The 16,926-nt window shown below is 33.0% G+C and overlaps 2 protein-coding genes across 4 annotated transcripts; one reads left to right on the top strand and one right to left on the bottom strand.

Moving 5' to 3' along the window:
• Nucleotides 1–5,321: 5,321 nt before the first annotated feature.
• LOC147386506 (transcription factor bHLH93-like) lies at nucleotides 5,322–7,954 on the top strand. Of its 2 annotated transcripts, none has more exons than XM_086421987.1 (4): nucleotides 5,322–5,591; nucleotides 6,227–6,352; nucleotides 6,445–6,618; nucleotides 7,570–7,954. In XM_086421987.1, the coding sequence occupies exons 1-4, from the start codon at nucleotides 5,514–5,516 to the stop codon at nucleotides 7,663–7,665; spliced, it is 474 nt and encodes a 157-aa protein (XP_086278113.1). In that variant the 5' UTR covers nucleotides 5,322–5,513; the 3' UTR covers nucleotides 7,666–7,954. The 2 variants fall into 2 exon arrangements, with proteins under 2 accessions (XP_086278113.1, XP_086278112.1); XM_086421986.1 differs by having other exon boundaries at nucleotides 5,331–5,591; nucleotides 6,442–6,618.
• A 2,957-nt stretch (nucleotides 7,955–10,911) lies between these two features.
• LOC147386505 (BTB/POZ domain-containing protein At1g01640-like) lies at nucleotides 10,912–15,859 on the bottom strand. Of its 2 annotated transcripts, none has more exons than XM_086424505.1 (3): nucleotides 15,598–15,859; nucleotides 11,753–11,926; nucleotides 10,912–11,461 (listed from the first exon to the last, which is right to left on the bottom strand). In XM_086424505.1, exons 1-3 carry the CDS (start codon nucleotides 15,808–15,810, stop codon nucleotides 10,997–10,999), a joined length of 852 nt encoding a protein of 283 aa, XP_086280631.1. In that variant the 5' UTR covers nucleotides 15,811–15,859; the 3' UTR covers nucleotides 10,912–10,996. The 2 variants fall into 2 exon arrangements, with proteins under 2 accessions (XP_086280631.1, XP_086280632.1); XM_086424506.1 differs by having other exon boundaries at nucleotides 10,912–11,458; nucleotides 15,598–15,852.
• Between the last annotated feature and the right edge of the window lie 1,067 nt (nucleotides 15,860–16,926).

Genomic DNA, 16,926 nt, shown 5'->3' with positions numbered 1-16,926 from the left:
AGGCAAAATTGTCAAAACCTCTTGAATTTGGTCTAATTACATTTACCCTTCTAAGATTGAGGATAGACTTGGGGACATAAGGGTAATCTACCTTAGTTTAGTTTTAATAATATGGGGTTAAAATAGTAATTACACTCATGTAAGGATCAATTTGACCAAGGGTCTTTGTTGAAAAAATATAAAAATTACAAGAAGACCATGATGGTAAGTTTATTGAAGAATTAAAAAATGGGCAAAAATATAAAATAGAGGGATTTTTTTGGGGGAAAATTCATTAAGGAGTGGGTTAAAGGGTAATTATCTCTAACCAAATTCAAATACACATGGATTTGTAATAGAATTGGCCTTGGGTAAACCAAAGCTTGAACAAAATTTATGCCTGACCGTGGGTCACCCTTGGATCAAACACAAATTGCTCCTAGACGTGGGTTACCCTTGGACCAAGAATAAATTACTCCTACCCGTGGGTTACCCTTAGCCAGGCAAAGAATTAAGCCTGGCAAAGGTTGAGGTACGACCAAGCTTAAATTTAAGCTTGGCCAAACGTTAGGTATAGCTAGGCTTAAATCAAGAATATTTTTTTTTAAATGACCTTCAAGCCTTATGGTTTCTTGAAAATGGGTTTTGAACTCTCCTAAAAATTTCCTTGAGTCAAACCGCTTTATCGAAAGGTTATTGGTGCTCTAGGGCTTGGCATAGGCAAATATGGGGTGTCTACAACAACTAAGAGTGTTGAACACGTAGTCAATAATAGCATAAGTGATAATGAGTATTTTGATTTAATTCAAAGAATCTACAATAACAAAGAAAAATAGAAAATTACATAAAAAAGATATAAATGTTCGAGTTAGGGTATATTTCAATGTACAACTAAATAACAAAAAAAAATGGGTGTTTTATAAAATTAGACAAGCAAGAAACGAACGAGCATTGGGCACAGTGGTCAAGGTATCCCTCCAAAAAGGGAAAGGTCTTGAGTTCAAACCCCTCATTGGCCACCCACAAGGATTTTTCCCTCATTGTTCACTATGTGTGGTTGGTGGGGTATTGCATGTACCCAGGGGATTTGGGCAAGATATGGTCCTCTAAAAGGCTAGTTACCTCACCCCAACTAATTGGGCCTACGGGTCAAAAATAAATAAAAAACGAAGTAAGAAACCAAATTTACCATGATTTTAAAATACTTAGCATATAAGAGATATCTCTTATTTGATAATAATTTTTTACCAAATAGGATACATGGTATGCATATATTTACTGAAAGTTACCTTTAGAACCTTGATCACTTATTTGATGCTAATAAGGATAAAAAATAAATTGAGATAAATGCAAGTACAACAAATATCCTATTTGGTAAAAAAAATTCAATTACCATCTAGGAAATATCCTAACCGTTGGCTTCTTGGTTGCTTTAATTTATACTTTCTTCAAATAAAATTCATATTGCCTACTCTTTTTCAAAATTGATCCAAGATTACTAGTTTTCATACATGAATCGATGTGGATCAATCATCAATTAGATTAATTTGATTTTTCCTAAAGCATTAGGGTTCGTCGTGCAAACTCTCCTATACAATTGATATTCATTTATTTAATGATTGGTAATGAGTGGAGGGCTACAAACGAACATAATTACGAGTAAAATCCTCAAGTAGAATGTTCGATAAATCAAGAGGAATACTAAAGGGCTAAGAAATCAATGGCACAATTCGCCTATGTCAATTAAAAAAATTGCAAAGAACAAAAGTTGAAAGACCTTTAAAGCTCTTGAATCTATCAAATTTGGGAAAGATACAGCTGAGCAAGCTTAATCTCCTTCTTAAAGAACTGAATCATAAGCTTCAAATCAAGATGACCAATATCAACCCCCTCAAGTCTAGAGAAATATATTTCCAATGTCCCTATACATATATATACCAACTGTCACAATCGTGTTCTTTCGAAACGAGGTCGTGCGACGCAAGGGGGTGTTAATCCACAAGCAAGCTTGTAAAAAAGATTGTACAACACAAACGTAACAAGCAAACAAGATAACAGGACAACACGAGACAAAGCCCAGAGGCAACTTTGTTGATATAATATTGAAATTATACGGTGTAACACGTTACAAAAGCAATAGGTGTGTTACAAGCAATAGATGATCCTATGACACGTGAGACTTCCACGTAGCTTGGTGCGAGGGCTCGAGTCAACGTGGGTGTAGGCCGGGGATTAGGTAAAAATATTCGAAATTGACTGATTTTTTGTGAGGATAATCTCTATTGTGAGGGGATCGTCTTTGCAAAAAATCAGTCCATTCTAAAATTGTTAGTCCGAGTTTACATGTTAAAGAATCGTGGACCGTTAACCGTTAGTTTGTAACCACTTTTCATAATGTTAGAAGTTTTAGAATCAGCTGATTTTTTTGTGAGGATGATCTCTATGATATCTATTTACCATAGAGATCATCCTTACAAAAAATCAGCCCAATTTAAAACTGTTTTACCATATAGGATAGAACATTATCAAGAATGTTATCTACGGATCCTGACCCTAGATATATTTATATATATAAATAAATAGAACACGTAAGCAGCTGACCTATCATAGGAAATAAAAATCTTACCCAATGAGATCATAAATTCATTAAGAGACGCATCATCAGTTGTTAGTTTAGTTGTAAGTTGTAAGTTGTAACTAACAACCTGCATTGCATGGAAATACTAATTTCTCGGGAGAAGAGAAATTGTAAGGAAATATAGAAGTAGTGAGAAAATGAAAATGAAAATGAAGAATGGCACGTGTGGGAGTGAGGAGAAAAAGATGACAAAAGAGTGACGGCGAGAGAGAGGACTCACGACCCCCGTGAGGAGTGTTTGGAGGCATTCACAACCAAACATCCTTTGACGCTTCCTTCGCTGCTTTCGATGGCGCCCCGATCACGAGCAGATTCCTCTCTCGCCCTAACCCCACCATTGCAAAACGCCACTCTCTTCATTTACATTTACCAAAATACCCCCACCGCCCCTCATTCATTCCCTCTCTCACTCTCCATCCTTATTTTTATTTTTTATGTATATTTTTAATTTAAATGTTAATTAGACTAATACTAATGCATGCATATTAATAGTGACTCTAATGGTTAGCCACTTATATTTATCAATATTTCAAAAATGGTCTTTATTTGTGGGTGCCTTTTTTTATTTTTTTATTTTTTAATGAAAATAAATGAAGATAATATAGGGAAAAAATATGTGCATTTTAAATTTTTTTAATAAATATAAATAAGTCCAATCAATTTGATAGATTTTCGATCCAAATCATCAGTACATATTTTAAAAGGTTGATAATTTTTTGGATTATATTTTTGTACCTCAATCTGCAAAGTATCTGAGGAAAGGAATTGATATGGCTCATAAAACTAATGCAACAGAGGAAGAGACCAATGTGGAAAAAATTGTTTAAAATGCCCAACATAAACTATATGTTCTAGATAGTTTCAAATATAGTAGATTATTAAGAAATATTCTCTGCCATATTTAATAATTATAGTACTAAAATATAGGCAGTCCCACACTTTAGATGGTTTCATATGATTTGCAGTTGCTCAACATTTAAATATCATGAATTGTAGTAGTAAGAGCAGATCTAAACACATTCGAACACAAATATAAAAAATAAAAAAAAGATTTTGTTGAAAATGAATGAAGGAATGAAATTCATACAGATTTTTTGGGATAGGACTTTAATGATGATAAATTAATTACACAACATTCAACTAACAGAAGATTACATATATTTATTAGTCAAATACTAGGCCAAGCTAGCTTACTTCGTTTTGTGTGTTTATTTGTCTATTTTCTTGCAATTAGTACTGAAAAGCTCCATAAATCACAGACCAAACCCCAGTTTCTTTGATCCATAGTCATTTTCCTTCACTATTTTTTGTTTTTTTAGTTTGCTATCTTGAGACTAGAAGCCACAACAACTTCCTTTTTTCCAATCAAAACATGTTAGAATTAGTCATATCATGCTTTGCATTATCAATATTCTTCAATAATAATAATTATTATTATTAAAACTATAAAAAAAATTAAAACATCAAAAAAAAATTTTGTGAGCGATTGAAATGCTAAATATCAAGAACCTAGTCCCTCTTGTGTATAGTGCCCAATCCCTTGTTTATCTACATTAATCCATGATTATCCAAACCACTCAGTGTTTAGAGCAGTAGGAGTCCCATTCTTTACATTTCAACTGTTCTCTGAGCAAACGGATGGTTGTCATCACAAACTTAATTAGTATTATTTCTTTGCTTGATACCCCCATGTTTCACTCACGCAATCGATCTGATAACACTTAAATAAACATTCCCATAAGTGGCTTAAGAGAATTATCCCTAGCTATGACCCCTAAACTCAATAGAACACTAAAGATCTAAGACTGAAGAGTTTTATTCACTAAAAGGCTAAGGATTGTTACTGATGCAAAATCATGGCAGGAGGGTACCAGAGGCCTTTGAGTGTATTGATCAAAAGAATATCAAAAGAAAGGGTAAACGTGTACCCTAATTTCTGGAGGCCACAACTTTGCAACTGTTGCTCGTAATCATTATTATTATATATTCATGCGCAGCTATTGACAAGCATTGCGCGTTAGCTTCTCATTGGCTCCAAACTGTAGTCACATAATTCAATCATTTAGGAGGTCAAATCGAGCATTTTCTGTAATACTTTTTGTGTAGGAAATCTTCATTTTAAGTGATTTTTGCGAGTATTTTGATTCTGTTTTTTTTTTTTTTTTGTGTCATAATTAATAATTGTAAGTGTATTAGAAATGTTTGAGTGAATTTAGAATTTTTTCTAATTTTGGAAAGTTTTTTATTCCAGGTAGATTTGGTATTTTGGATCTATAAATTGATGAATGTTATAATTTAGAAAACACTTTTGAGTAGTAAAATTTTCGTTCTTAGAGAATAGTTTTTTATTTCCTCTCCAATTGTTTGGTATTCTCTTTGAATCAACAATCTTTTGATGTCTAATTATTCAGTATTCTTTTGAGAATTAATGAACCAATTGAAATGTTGTTCTTGACCTTCCATGAGTTGCTAGTTGGCTTGTTCTTTATATAGAGTTGGGGACCAACTTCATGACATTAAGCTTAATTTAACACTTGTGAAATATTAACTTCATTTATAGCCACATGTATAGCAAGGATGGTATAAGCTAAATAATGTTATTTTATTTCTATCCCATTTCCAATTATTTAGAGTATAACATTACCAAATCCTACCCAGGCTCCCCGTAGATCATTTCTCACCAATGGATTCTCTAGAAAAAATTGTTTCCAATCAAGGGCAGTTTAGTCCTTTCCCACTAAATATAATAATTTTTTTGTGAGGAAACTGAGGCATTCATGTGGGAAATCTACAGGTGATCATATAGAATTGAGAGCTCATACCCTCTTTAAAATCCCCCCCAAAGCTTGCAGAATGATAGAAGATAGAGTGTGGTAAAGAGATAAGAGAAAGAAGCATGGTTTCTAAGGAGAACAAGAGAATAGCTCTGTATGAGAAACTGCAACTACTTCGCTCTGTTACTAACTCTCATGCAGTAATTCTCAACAAATCTGGAGCTCTTTGCTTTCATTGCTTTTCCTCTCTTGTCATTCCCTAATTTGAGTTTTATTTGAAATGAAGAGATATATTTTGATGAAGATTGAAAAGCTTTATATTCTCCTCTCTCTCTCTCTCTCTTACACACACACACACACACACACACACACACACACATACAAACTCACACACAACCCATCACCCAACACCATCTCCATCACCATCATCATCGTCATCATCAAAGTCTCACTAAAATTTTGGGGTCGGCTACACAAAAGTTCATATAGAAACTAACATATATAATTGTTAGGTGTATTTATCTTCTCTTCGTTTTCTTTGAAACATAATCGAGAAAGATACTGAGGAAAGGAAAAAAAAAAAAACAATGATGAACAAGATTATGTTCTCCCAAGAAAGTTTGAAATTGGTATCCAAAACATATTTCGGATTATTCCTATCAATGCAATTTGGATATATTCTCCGAAGTCATCAAAATTTAAACTTCAATTTCTTTTGGTCTTTTTAATCAGTTTGAAGAAACTTCCAATTAACTCATATTGATATTGTTTCTCTACAAACCAATGGTTCAACTAGCCTCTAATACACATATCTTCCTGTGTATGTGTGTGGCAGTTAAATAATACCTCAATTATACTAGATGCATCCAAGTATATAGAAGAGCTGAAGGAAAAAGTAGAAAGATTGAATCAAGATATTGCAACAACACAAAGTTCCAATGCTCAAAACCCATTGCCAGAGGTATATTTTCACCTCATTTATATCAGTCTGTGTTACTCATTTTACTTGCCAAATAGATGACATTATTTGTATTTCAACCCTTATTTCAGCAGGTCACAGTAGAAACCCTAGACAACAAGGGTTTTCTAGTTAACGTGTTCTCTGAAAAGAGTTGCCCAGGTTTGCTTGTCTCCATATTGGAAGCTTTTGAGGAATTGGGCCTTAATGTGCTTGAGGCTCGGGTTTCTTGTGTGGAAAGTTTTCGTCTGGAAGCAGTTGGAGGAGAAGTAAGAAGACCAACTCTTTATAAATTGTCATATTTGACCAATCACCACATAAAGATACATGCCTACATAATGTGCATATTTTCTTATTTATATTCTTCTAAAGCATCCTATATATAAGTACTTTATCGTTGAATGTAAATCATAATTTTGTGTCAAAATAAACATCATGAGGAGAGGTTCCCAATGCTTTACAAGTTGAACAACATATGATTCATACATTTACGTGAATGCATGAGTTTCATTAAATATGTAGAAAATTTGAACTTAATTGAAATCCTTGATACGATTGTGTTGGATTGGATATCTAGAATTAATGTCCTGGTGGGTACTGTTCATCAAATACCCAACTTGGGGGGTCACAGGGTGGTCACCACTTATGTAACATTTGGGTTTCAGAAGAGTTGGGTTCAGATTGGGAAACATATAGTCCTATAGTTTATTAATTAGGGTCGTAATCATTCTCATCATCAAAAGATAGTGAAACTCACTATTCCATGAATTTAAGTTTAGCCGAACCACATAAATCTTTTGTTTCCTGAGCGTTTTCCATTGCATACATTACTTTATCTAGAGGGATCCAAGCTCACATATTACGTTAGTCCTATTGGGTTCATATGAACCTAAAAGAATCAACCAATATTGAAATGTAATCAAATCAATCTAATATATAATTTATCTAATTGATGTTAATCCAAAAATCAATCTAATGTTATTTATCTAACATTAAAGATGTGTGAAGCGAGGCACCATAGCAATGATATAGTGCATCTCATGCACATTATCACAATGCATACGTATCTCTAGTGTCCCTTATTAATATTCTGATATTCACTATCAAAATCAGGTACATGCAACCTTATTTACAAATGAGGATGGATTTCTTATATTGTAGCTGCTCTATTTCCTTCATCAGTGAATGAACTAAATTTTTTTTTTTTCCTAATTTGGCAGAATCAAGGACAAGTTGAAAACATAGATTCTGAAGTTGTAAAGCAAGCAGTGTTGCAAGCTATCAGGAATTGGAGTGAAAGTAGTGAGCAAGAGTAGAGATAATACTTCTGCTTTGATTTCTTTTTGTCGTATGGAGATCAAGTTCAATTACTAGAAAATCAAGTATTTGAGACAAATCAACTTATGCTCACTTAGTAGATGACATGAGAATCAATCCTTACTTTTATGTAAAATGCCAGAAGGAAGGAGAGCAATCGTAATTCCTCTCAATAGTGGTATATTTCCGAATGCTTCTATATTAAAGACTAGATCTATGTTTGATCTTATAGTTACGGAAGGTTGTTTAAAATTTGATCGTTTCAAATGAAATAATCTGTCGAATTAATCTAAGTGCCTTAGATCTTACTAGGTAAAATGAGGTAGATGATCTCTACTACTAAATGGGACATAGCATGATCTAACTAATATTAGCTCTCTAGCTTGCTTTCACTCCTACTCACATTGATGCTGGAATTAGTTCAAAAGTTAAATAGTCTACCTTCTCTTGGTCTTGTCTGTCCTCCCTTGCACCCATAAGTTAATTTATTATTTGATCCTTTTATTGACTAAGGCAAACTAGGACAAGACGAAAACTTTAAAATTATATTTTCTTAGAAATAAATCTAAAGATTATGGAAATGCCCTAAGATGAAATATGTTATGTGAGTTACTTGGATGTGAATTACCGAACCAAATGCATAGTGTAAAAGGGTCTAGAAAGTGTACAATTATTGCTCAAGTACTACGCATGTCTCAACATTCTCTTTGATTTTCGTTTTTAAAAATAGTTCAAAGGCTATTTAATTAAACTAAAATTTTCAATCTACTAATAAGCTCATTTGATTTTGTGAGTCTAAATTATTCATAATTTAGTAATGGACTGTGTTTTTTTTTTCCAATAATATTCATCCTTTCCATCTAAAGCAGCCCCATAGTGTTACTATTGTACCCCTAGAGTTGGTTAGATACCTGACTTGTTCTCTTCTCTGCACACAATGTAGCCTATTCGTTTGTTCCACTGACCCGTGAATGCTTACCCAGGCCACTTTTTTTGGTGGACCTACAAAATAACAAACAGACTTGATTGGTGATTACTATCTTCGAGCCTTCATCATGATGGATAGATTTCATGCAAAGATAATATTAAAATAATATGATGATAAAATCAAATATAACACTTAGAAATTAGTAATCAAGCTCATGGGGAGATGATGAGTCAAGTGACTTCCCAGAATCTTCCCATAATAATACCTAGAATGGAAGAAAAATATCCAAACTAAGTCATTTCACATTGCCAAAAACATAATTATTGACATTCTTTCTTTAAGATAGTTTGTTAAAAATCATTAAGTGTATTTTACCAAAATAAGAGAGAAAAAATTGGTAAATTAACCTGCCAGTAAGATTTAAAATTTCATCAAAATGGTAACAGTTTTTAAAACCAACTCATTTTTTCCAAAATGGACGATATTGTTCGAGATGATTCGGGAAAGTAAATGTCACTCAAAACATTGTCTACAAAGGAATCATACAGTATAAGGAGATACAGATGTTGAGTGCAAGCTTTGCTACATGTGGTTTTGAATTTTTCTGGAGAGAAACAAATAGGGCAGCTAATTTTTTAACTCACCTAGGATCATATATATATATATATATATATATATATATATATTTTTGTAATTGAGGATGAAGAAAATATCCCTCATGATCTTCAGAGTATTTTAGAGGAAGATCTCACATGTAATTACACTCCTTAGTAGCATTCTATTGGGAGGGGACCCTTCAACCCCAGCTTCTCAATCAAAAATCAAAAATAAAAAAATCATACAGTATAGATAATTCAATCATAGGGAACCCAACAACAGCAATTAATTCTGAAAAAAATTGTAGCCTCTAGAACATGGGCAAGTGAACTTTCTAAAACAACAAGAACATGCATTATTTCCAGGGGCGGAGCCAGGATTTTCTTATAAGTGGAGGCAAACTATGGTTAGTTGTATAGTTGAAGAACTTGGAGATGAATGGTTTTAAGGAGAAATTTAGAGGTTTTTGGTTAGAAGTTGAAGAAAAGGATATTTAGGTCATTTCCAATTAGAATATGAGAAGGCCCGGTCAAGAGGGCAATGTCATCAGCAAAAAATACAAAAAATTGAAAGGAGGGAGGTGAGGTTGTGGGGGCAAATGGGGAGAGAGGTGAGGGAGTGGAGACAAATGGGGCATGCATGTAATTAGTTGAATATATAGGGGTGTCTCAAAGTTGTGTGGGGGCAATTGCCCCCAGCAGCTCCTTAGTAGCTCCGCCCCTGATTATTTCCCACTTAAACTGAAGTCGTAAAGGAATGGATTAGCAGCTAGTTTATGCAAAACTGCAATCAACAATTGTCACCCAAAAGGATCTGTAAGCAACTAAAATCTAACCTAACTAGCTTAGTAAACATAAAAATTGTCCTTGTGTTGATAGTATTTTTTCCTTATTTGTTTGTTTAGTCTTTTCTTCCCCCGGGAACTCCCAACCACAAGATTGCAATCTCCTCAGAATTTCGTTATTCTGCATCAATCTCATAACATTTTTCTAATTTTTTTTTATCTGTTTGGGCCAAATCCTGCAAAATTCACTAGCGAGGCTACCCTGTCCTTTGTACATGAGCTGAAAATGTGTTATTTATGATTCGGGCTAGCTGTTCATTTTAATTACCAAAACGTGAATGATCATGGTTTCATTAAAAGAAATTCAGAATGTTAACGAATTCGGTGATTTTAAAGTGCCAATTTTGCAGGTTTAACATGAAAATTTCCTAAGTTTAAAGTGACTATTTCCAATTAGACACTTTAAAAACCTCCGAAAAATACACATAGTCAAACAAAATTAACTGCTCGTTAGGGAGTTTTAAAATATCAATCAAAGATAGAATTATTAGGACCTTGAAACAGATGACATGGCGGGGGAGCATTTCCAAGAAAAATGGAAATGTTCCTGAGCTGGAATTAGTACACAGTATACTCTAAAATTAAACTTGGGGTACGTTTTCACATGGAAACATATTAGTGTAAAACGAGGAATATATTACTAATTATTAATTGAATGAGATCTTTATACCATATTCTATTAAAATACATGTTGGTCAAGGTGGAATTATTAGAATTGAAAAGAGGAACCAATGGAATTTTCATGTCGGGGCACACATCACACATCACGTATAATGTTACATATATTACTCTCGTTTGATTCCTTCACATTAACACAGTAACACATAATGTAGAGAGGTGTAAGAATAAGATATCTGAACTATTGAACGTGTTGTTGTACTATAAAGAATAAATAAAATATTTAATTTTCTCAAAAGATTCCAAATCTTGTCCTGAACAATGTCAAGGCATCAAATTCAAATTACATAACACTTGTTTTATTATTCTTGATCTCCATCAACAATTTTCTCGTGATTTGTACATTTAAATGTGGATTATTGAGTCCAAATGCATCATACCTAGATGAGAAAACTATATCCTCCATATGTTTAACAATAAAGTTCATAGCCAACTCCTTTAATGTTGTGTTTGAGTAAACATCTGAAATCTGTAAAACATCAAGAGCATTTGATGAATTCAAGGTCTCAAGCATCCGATGCTCACAAAACTTTTGCAAGAAAGGAATTTCGTACTTATCGGCTGCAGTGTACAAGGAATATACATGATTCTCAACCTTTTCAGTAGGCAAGCTTCCACTATAGAGGAATTCCAAGAGAGAATGGAGCTCCTCATGGTTGAGTCCAGGGAGAGAGATGGTGTCATTTGGAGGAGCTTTGCAACCATCTGATTCTAACATGTTCTTGAAAATTTCTGATCTGGCTGCCTGCTTGCAATATTTGGGAGACAATTTGTAGAACACATTAGTATATATCATTTTCTCAATCAGAAATTGTTAAACATTCTCAATAGATAAGAGCTGATACATGATGAATGGATAATTAGGATTAAGTCAAATCTTTATTAATTAACTAGAAAAGAAGTCCACCTATTAGATGGTTAAGAACATTCGGACCTAATTAATCTTATTAGGCATATTCTTTGATGATTGGATGTTTTGAAGCAACTTAATTACATGATGTGTAACTGTACATCATGTGAGATATTATGAGATACTTACCAGTAAAGCTCTATGTGCAGGTATAGAAGGACCAATATCTGGCTTGATTTGGATATCAGTGTGAATTCCATCTCTAAATGCAATAGAAAATCCCTCAAGAAAATTCAACTTTTCATTCAAAGCCTCCTCTTTTTCCTTCATTTCCTTTATCCATTTCAAAGCATTTACAAATCCCTACAAACCCCACAATGAATCACAACTAATATCACAGAAGATAAAATATTTCTTAAAATATACCACTAATAAAATTTCATAAAAGTAGAACTGTCCTGTTTGTCTCAGTTACAGAAATAAAGTTTAGGGTCTTGATCTTAAATCCTAAAAGATGGATATGGCTCATAGTTTTCAAGTCCAGTCAGTTAAATTTTGGTCTAAGTTAGGTTTTGACAAAATAAATTAGGAGGCAACCCACTTTGATCTTTAGTGTTTGGCTTAGATGTTTTAGCAAACATACCCCATTGTCATCCTTTCTTTGGTGTTGAGATACATTAATCATGACATCATCTCATTCTCTATTAAAGAGGAAAATAATTTCAAGTGGAATATATTTCTAGCTTCGTCATTTTTTTTAATATATATTTTTTTGATAACCGGGTATCCTTGTACTCAGCAGACCAGGCCCCTATCTAGGCTTTACACAGTCCATAGACCATGATCTTATCCAAGGACTAGTCCCTTGGTATGTGCAATGCCCACACATCACATGCATGAGGTAAGTGAGGTGCACTCTCATGGGTAGCCCCCAAGGAATTAATGATCATGAAGGGGTATTGAACTCACAACCTACTGGCATTAACTACTTATCGGTTCAAAATTGCCATTGAGCCAATCCCTTGGGATTTCCATAGTTCCATCTTTATGGTGAAAAGATTAGACTTTTGCAATAATTCTATCATTAACGGATAAACACCCAAAAAGGAAGCAACAGTCAAAAGTCAAATTATTATTGAAAGCTTAAAATTTATTTATATTTCTTTTAAACATCAAATCACTTAACCTAAAATTTCAATTAGTTACAAAATTATCTCATTTCACTGTTTTTTAATCACTCTCTTTGTCATATATAATAGGAAAAGTATGTCAAATATTCAGGGCTCCAACACAAATTCTGTTTGGCTTCGTCATTTTTGGGAGCGAATCCTCTGTAGTACTTATTTTCCCTAGTTGCTTGTAATACTTTTTAGACAGTTGACATGAGAGAGTGTCACATTGACAAAATAGTAAAATCCAACCATATTTAAATTTGGATGTTCAGTGGCCATCCATTTTTATGATCTACAATCAAGCCCTCCCAAAACTTTTTCTTTCTTTCAAATCTGATCTGATATATTATTTAATTTTATCCAATGTGGCCCTCCCCCAACAATCTACAAAGTTCTATAGGAAATAAGTACTAAAGGATTGCTCCCTTAATTTTTGGCCGCCTTCTTACTATTTATAGCTCGTTCTTAGGCAGAGTTAATACTAACAAGTGACAATGAGTATATAATATCATATTGACATAAATGTTACCTGCATTATTTGTTCAAAGAATTTTTTTTAGAGTGCTAATATTGGCATCCCGACTTTTACTTATTGCACCCCAATTTTTTAAATTATTTATAATACCCCAACTAAAGATTAAAAACAAGCTTTTCAAACATTTCAAAGGTTTGATACAAATCACAAATTATAATCTTAACATTACAAAACATCATAACACTCGTTCAAACAATTTCAATAGTTTACAACTATAATTAGACTCATATAAATTCCTAAACCTAAAATATATAAATCTAGCAAACAAAAATTAGAGATCTTCTATTGGCACCCCAACTTTTACTTATTCTCTCCCATTCACTTATTTTCTTTATTTTTAATTGGGGTGTAATAAGCAACTGTTGGGTTGCCAATAGAAGCCCTCTTTTTATATCAGATTGATATTGATTTTAGAGATATTTACCCGGCAGACATAACTGCTGCATTTTTATTACAAAAACTCCCTTGGAGTTCTCACAACTCCAAGGGAACCGTACTTTATGATGTTAGTTATCCATCAAACCTTACTTAAAATCAAATTTGTTACCCAGTAAATGTTATCGCAAGGATCCACATCATAAAATTCAAATTGATGGGGGTTAATTTATTGCTTAACATCCCTTCGAGTGGATCCCTACTACATCAAGTTTTGTCATCCAAAAACATGATCTGATGTCATTAATTTGTTACTTGACATACAGTGGAGCCTACCTACATCAAGTTTTGGCATCCAAAAATATGATCTAATGCCACAAGGTTATAAAGAACAAAATTCTAAGAACTCTAAAAAAATAAAAATAAAAAGGGTTAATTTTCACCATTTTATTTTAGTTTTAAATTAGGGAGTTTGGTAGCCATCCATTTTCAACATCTTTTTCGAATTCAAATGATTATTTTTTTAATTTTGTTCTTTTAGATATGAATTTTTCCATGAAATAGAGATGATTGTAGTATTTGATTGCCAATTTGACAATCCATGTTGACCCAATAACCCTTAGTAAGATTTGAAATCTTACTAAGTTAGTCATGCTAGCCAGATTAATAAAGTAAGGTTTGTTCACGTGACAAGGGAGTTTTCCTTTTTTTTTTTTTTAAGTAAGGGGGTTTTTGTAATAAAATTACAATAGATAGCTCTGCTCGCAATTGGTAAATCTCTGTTAATATTAATGTTAGGAAAAATTACTTAAAGGATCCTCATGGTGGAATTTCTTTCTAAATAATCCCTAAATTTTCAACAGTTGTTTTGTAAGACATTTAGTACTCTTTTTCTTTCTAAATGGTCCTTGGAGCTTATCTCCCAGGTATCTCATGATTGAATACCTTAACAATTTGAATTCATTGTTTTCATAATAAAAAATTAGATTTTTGACATTTCAATCGAGTTTTGGAAACTCCACTCCATCAGAAAAGATTTAAGAAAGAAGAAGAAGTCATTTTCAAGAATATTTTCAAATATTTTGAAGATTTATATGTAAAAAAATTAGGGTATTTTCACTTTTTTCCCTTAGTTTTTTGGATGAAAATCGATCAAGAATGGTTCTTTAGAGTATAAATCATTTAAACAAGTCATTATCTCAAGTTTTTAGACGATGTATTTTAGTCGAAAAAACTGGAAAATTGAAAATGGGTGAGTTTTACCTGTGTCAAGTTCATCACTTTTTTATTTAAAAAAATGGTGAACTCAATAGTAATTAAAAAAACATCAAGTTCAATAGTAAATAAAAAGTTGTAAACTCGACAGTAAATAGTGGTGAGTTCAATAATAAAAATATGTAAACTTGACACTAAATAAACAAAAAAAACGTCAAGCATAACAGTAAAAATTATGAACTCGATGGTACGAGGGACCATTAAGAAAGAAAAGGTTTACTAAAATGTCATGTCAAGCTAACGCGCAAAACTTGGGAATTATATATAAAGAAACCCTTCCGAGAGAGTCCTTTAAGTAATTTTCTTCCCTTAATATTAACCACATCATTTGTTTGAATGACCTCATTAGAATGGAATTTGAGGTGACTTGGTCCCGAAACTCGATGCAACCAACTTACAGAGTCAGCTTGGAAAATATCAATTCAACTGAGTTATTCAGCTATATGATTTTATCTATTTATTCTAAAATATGAAAATGATTTTTTACAAACTCTTTATAAATTCAGTAAAATTTTATTTAACTAATCCAAGTTGATTCAACTCAGTGGACAGTCGAGTTGACTGAACTTTTGGAGTTTTAAGACGATGATCTAGCTTAATTAGAGCCAAGAAATTAATAATTTCAGTTGTCAAACAAGAAAAACTAAAGAGAAATGAAATATGAGAAGGATGCTTGCCTTGGGCAAATCAGTCGGTCCCTTTTCAAGGTTTGTAGAGACGAAGGTGATCAACTCTTTGGCTCCTTCATGGCATGTAGGACATATCATATTCCTCGTAGTCCTTAAAAGAAGAGGCATCGGTGCACAAATGCAGCAATCCATCTCTTCTCCTACTTGTCTCTGTGTGTGTCTGAGAGAGAGAGAGAGAGAGAGAGCAATTCTCAATAACATAAATCCTCTCTTATATTGTTTTATTTTCTGTTAAAGTTTATCATCTTATCCCTAATAACCCTAAGTCTATTGTTATTTAGTCCAAGTTTGATGCCATGGCTTCGCATCAAACAACAAACAACAACTCTAGGAAAGAGAATTTGATGTCCCACTTCACAGAAGATGCTTGATGTGATTCCATGAAAACGTCTTGGGCCACACATTTTTGGGCTACCTCACTAATCTTTTGGACCAATTGCTTGTTGACATATAAAATAATGATCAAATTTGTTATCCACGTCAAGTGATCATTAGATTTCATAAGCATTAGTCATGGGTGATTCAATCCTTTTTTGGCGCTCAAGTCTAATATCTATAAATCACCAATCATACTCTTTGATCATATGTTATTCCAATAATCCAATAGTACAAATATTAATGAAAAAATGGGCAGCTAAAATAAGGTTGGCACAAAGAAATTTTCTAAATAGGAGGAGTACATTAGAAAATTCCCTTGAATAAAAAATAGTTTATTTTATTGGAGAATGATGATTGATAGAAAGTTAGGAGGGGAAAAAGACATTCCAACCGTAAAACAGCACATATGTTTGAGGCAACCACGTTTCAACTACTTTCTTTTGCATTAACAAAGGATACAAGAAATGGAAAAAAGGGTTGGTGTCACGTTTGTTAGGTCATTGGATTCTTCCAATTAAGAATATGTAAGCCGTTGAGCCTTTTTTAAGCATTCAAAGAATCATTAGAAGGTGACCAAAGATAGGGTTGGTGGAGTGGTTTGAGTCCAAACACTACAACATATCGAAATAAATTTAATTTCCATGGTAGCCTAGTCCTCAAGATCAGGCTTCTCTCTTCTTGCTCCCTTAGTGTTAAAGAAATGGAGAAAATTTTGAAAAGGTGCTCAACTTTTTGTAAAATTTCCAATTCCATTACATTGTTTATTTTGATTCCCAAAACAAGTTTTTCAATGAGATCATCAGTTTTATAATCAGTGATCTCACTGATAAATTACGATCGAGCTCACAAGTAATTTTAAAGTTAAATATCCTCGATATTTTTAATAGCAAGATCGCATGTATTTTATCAACAAGAACACCGATTATAAAAGCGATGATT

Source organism: Akebia trifoliata, chromosome 14 (genome assembly GCF_017979445.1).
Source record: "Akebia trifoliata isolate Shusen 1 chromosome 14, ASM1797944v1, whole genome shotgun sequence".
Classification (NCBI taxonomy): domain Eukaryota; kingdom Viridiplantae; phylum Streptophyta; class Magnoliopsida; order Ranunculales; family Lardizabalaceae; genus Akebia; species Akebia trifoliata.
This window is presented reverse-complemented; position numbering and strand designations above follow the sequence as displayed.